The sequence below is a fragment of the Apis dorsata genome, unplaced genomic scaffold (assembly GCF_000469605.1).
Source record: "Apis dorsata unplaced genomic scaffold, Apis dorsata 1.3 scaffold_353, whole genome shotgun sequence".
NCBI classification, from domain to species: Eukaryota; Metazoa; Arthropoda; class Insecta; order Hymenoptera; family Apidae; genus Apis; species Apis dorsata.
The window spans coordinates 276,457-280,015 of record NW_006263619.1 but is presented as its reverse complement, the minus strand read 5'-3'; the positions used below and the strand labels follow the sequence as shown (position 1 = coordinate 280,015).

Genomic DNA, 3,559 nt, shown 5'->3' with positions numbered 1-3,559 from the left:
AAAAAAAAAAATTGAAATCCAAATTCATAAAGCAATAAATTTAGGAGCAAAAAAATATTATATCACGATTCATTACCCGGACTCCAATTCCAATTGCCCATTTCTATCATTCCAAATAAGTACTTGCAACGCGTAATTCCTGCCGTATTTAAGCCTAGAAGGGGGAAAAAGGGGAACAAGGATAAGCAATCAGAAATGTAACGTCCCTATTTCCGGTCCAAGTCGTCCGGTATCACGTTGATCCCATGCGGGCATTAACGAACACGGGCAAAAAAAGGAAGGAAAGGGACGGGAAACTGTCCGGTTGACTCCTCTGTAAACGCTCTGTAAATTAGTGTTTTCGCGGTTCAACTATGGCTGCTGGAACTATTATGGCGCAATAATCCCGGTAGCGCGTAATAATTGCTTCGACCAACGGCGCCAACCTTTCGAAAAAAAAATAGAAGCGAAACCGAGGCAATATATACCCTCGTATATTTATTTTAAACCGTGACACGGTTGTAAAGGGGGTTCGAGCGTGAACCTTTCTGAGACGTCAAATGTTTCCGTCTCACGCCATTGAAGAGGCGCGGAACAATTTTCATCTTGTTCTTTTTGTACACGAACGTCTATCGTCGTAAGGAAATATCAACAACAACGTTAGATTGCGCACGATTCGTCGCGGTGTTGTCGCGTTTATCGAGGACAAAAATGAAAAGATTGGACGAGCGAGCGTAAAATCGAGAAATGGAGAACGCTTATGGAGTTAATCCCAAAGATCCAAGTTTTTCTTCCAAGTTTGTCGAGTATAGCGAGAGAGTCGAAATAAACATATCGATTTTCGTGACGTGTCAATACTTTCTTCTTCTAATAAGTTCGTTTCAAACAAACTTTTGCTTTACCGTGCTCGAGATCAGATTCGCGTTTAGAGCTCATACACGATAAACTTGTGCAATTTTTGGTGTATTTTCGATGTTTCAAGGGTTATTTATTATTTACTATAATTCATTCGATGATGGAACATGGAAATCTTTTAATGTGAAACGCAATTTTAAAATTTAAAACTTCCATTAAGTTATTGATAGAATTCGTGCGTATAATAGTAATTGAGATGATAAATTTTTCAACTTGTGCAACTTTAGTATGCAAAGAGAAGTAAAAATTATTGCTTCAATGAGTAAAATTTTTTTTCCACGTAGTTATTTCTATAATACATAGCGCATTGTGCAACTTATGCGTTATATTATAATCAATATTTAAAACGTTTCACGTGTAACGAGACTACTTTCCAATCATTTAAATTGGAATAATGTTTATTGTCAAAAAATTTTCACACAGTGTACTGCTTAATACGTTCAATGCAGATATCGTTTAAATATTCATTTCAGTGTATGTATAAATATTCGACTTGATATTACAAAAAAAATATTTTAAACTGACATTATAACACGTTGCAAATTTCCAATTAATTATCCAATTTTAAATTATACATTATAAAATTTCCCTCTTCGACGTATCACAAACAATATGCCAATCAAGTAAATCAAATTTTAAATAATTCATTAATCGTCGATATTATTACATCCATCAACTTGTTCGTTTTATTACTGTAATATCATCGTATTTATTATTATTAAAAAAAAAATCCTTAATCCATTTTTGCTTCAGATCTGCCAATTACGCAAATGCAACGAAACAATGCGAATTATCGGACATGGACCGTTTGACCGTCGCCGGATCGAACGCTTTCCAATCCTCCAAGGGATTCGATTACCTTGAGAACCACTGCGTGGACGAACCGGTGAAACTTTGCGAATTCAAGAAACTGTCCGGCCGTATTTTGAAAACCGTGGATTCCGTTTACCAAGATGTTGGCAGCACCGAGGAGTGCCGGGAGCTCTGCTTGAATTCCCCGTTCCGTTGCCATTCCTACGATTATGGCGACACAGGTGACATGGTATGCCGTCTCAGCCATCACTCCAGAGCCACCCTTTCGGATATCCAGGTGAGGGATTGTATAAGAGATCCTTTTGACTTTGCAATTATTCGTGTGACATATTAATTTTTTCCTTTTTTTCTTTTCGTAAAAAGTGAAATATTATTAGAAATTTATCGTATTCTTCGTTGGATCTTGTTTTCACTACGCGAAAATAATGATTTGTGATCGTTGATGATGAATGAGAGAAGATGAGAGAAATTGATGCAAATATCATAATTTCATGCAGTTATAGACTGTTTTTTTTTTAAACTTAATAACAGAGCTACCTCGATTCTATCTCAATTTTCCATGTATAATGCTCAATGAATAGTTTGAAAAACGTTTGAAAAATTGAGAAATCTTTTGATGATCGTAAGCTGATCGCATTCAGGTCGGAGATAGTCGTTGACTTTTTGCATAAATGATCACCTGCGCATTAGCAGCGTGCATTAACGGGTTATAATTCAAAAAAATAGGTCAGATGGAATACACGTCTGCACGAAGTGAATTTATTCCATCTGTATCCTCTATCTACCATTAGTGTCGATTCTACGCGACCTGATACACATACAAAGATAACGTCCAATGTACGAAAAAGAAAAAGGACAAATCTCCTCACAATAAACGATTAGTTTCATTCACAATAATTTGAAATAAAAATTTAATATTCGAACGAAAAAATATTCTATATTCCCAACCATGAAACAGTTTCACTCGTGCATTTTCCAATCGACGAGAAATAACAACAATCCCCCATTAATTCCCACCGTTTTCCATTTTAAATTTAATTTTTTAAAAACAAAAAGTTTTCTTTGTCCAAATTTATAATCCAATATTTCCTATATTATTATTCGTTTTACAAAATGGCAGATATACATCGAGATATATCTACTTGGTATTTTCAACAACCCTCCCCTCCGACCCCGAAATTTTCGTTCTTTTCGTTCGATGGGTGGTCGTACGACGTTTAATAAAATTGTCGTTCAACCATTATCTCCCCCTCCTCCCCTCCCCTTCATTCGAAATTTCGTTGCGTCAACTTACTTTAATTTATTTGGCGGACGCGGGGATGGTAAAACAATTCGACGTCAATTTCATGGGGATAGAATTCGGTTGGAAATCGTGGACCGCACATTTCCACGTACCTCCTCGTGAAAGGGCCGGCAGGGATTTTCTGTAAACGTGATTACATTGCACACGTGCAAACCGGCTCGAACAATTCTCTGTGAGAACGCGTTCCGTGGAAAATCGAGTTTCCATCGCAGATGCTTACCCTGTGACTGGGGCTCTTCAGCTTACGTGCATACGGTACGGCGCCCTGAGAAACTCAAGACAAAGACTTTTCTTCTCGCCAACCTGTTGAAGAATCGGCTCACTCTATTTCCACTACCGTTCGAATTGAATCACTGCTTCTTTTTTTTTTTTTTTTTTTTCACATATCGTACGGATTTTTTTTTTTTTTTACCGGATCTTTATCTCACAGCGATTCGATATATAGGAGATATACGAGTTTCTTGGAAAGAAAAAAGTGGCTTTTTTATTTATTTGAACGGTGGTGGAAAATTGTAGAACAAGTTGAAACACTTTTCGTATAAATGAAAG

At 36.7% G+C, this 3,559-nt stretch overlaps 2 protein-coding genes across 9 annotated transcripts in view; one reads left to right on the top strand and one right to left on the bottom strand.

Moving 5' to 3' along the window:
• Window positions 1–3,559, bottom strand: part of LOC102672118 (autophagy-related protein 16-1) — a 574,752-nt gene that overhangs the window by 297,188 nt on the left and 274,005 nt on the right. The gene's annotated exons all lie outside the window — the stretch shown is intronic.
• Window positions 1–3,559, top strand: part of LOC102671814 — a 163,966-nt gene that overhangs the window by 148,579 nt on the left and 11,828 nt on the right. For all 3 annotated transcript variants that reach the window (XM_006618398.2, XM_031511825.1, XM_031511824.1), the window contains exon 4: window positions 1,648–1,984. In XM_006618398.2, the coding sequence (XP_006618461.1) occupies window positions 1,648–1,984 (337 nt within the window). The remainder of the gene's footprint in view (window positions 1–1,647; window positions 1,985–3,559) is intronic.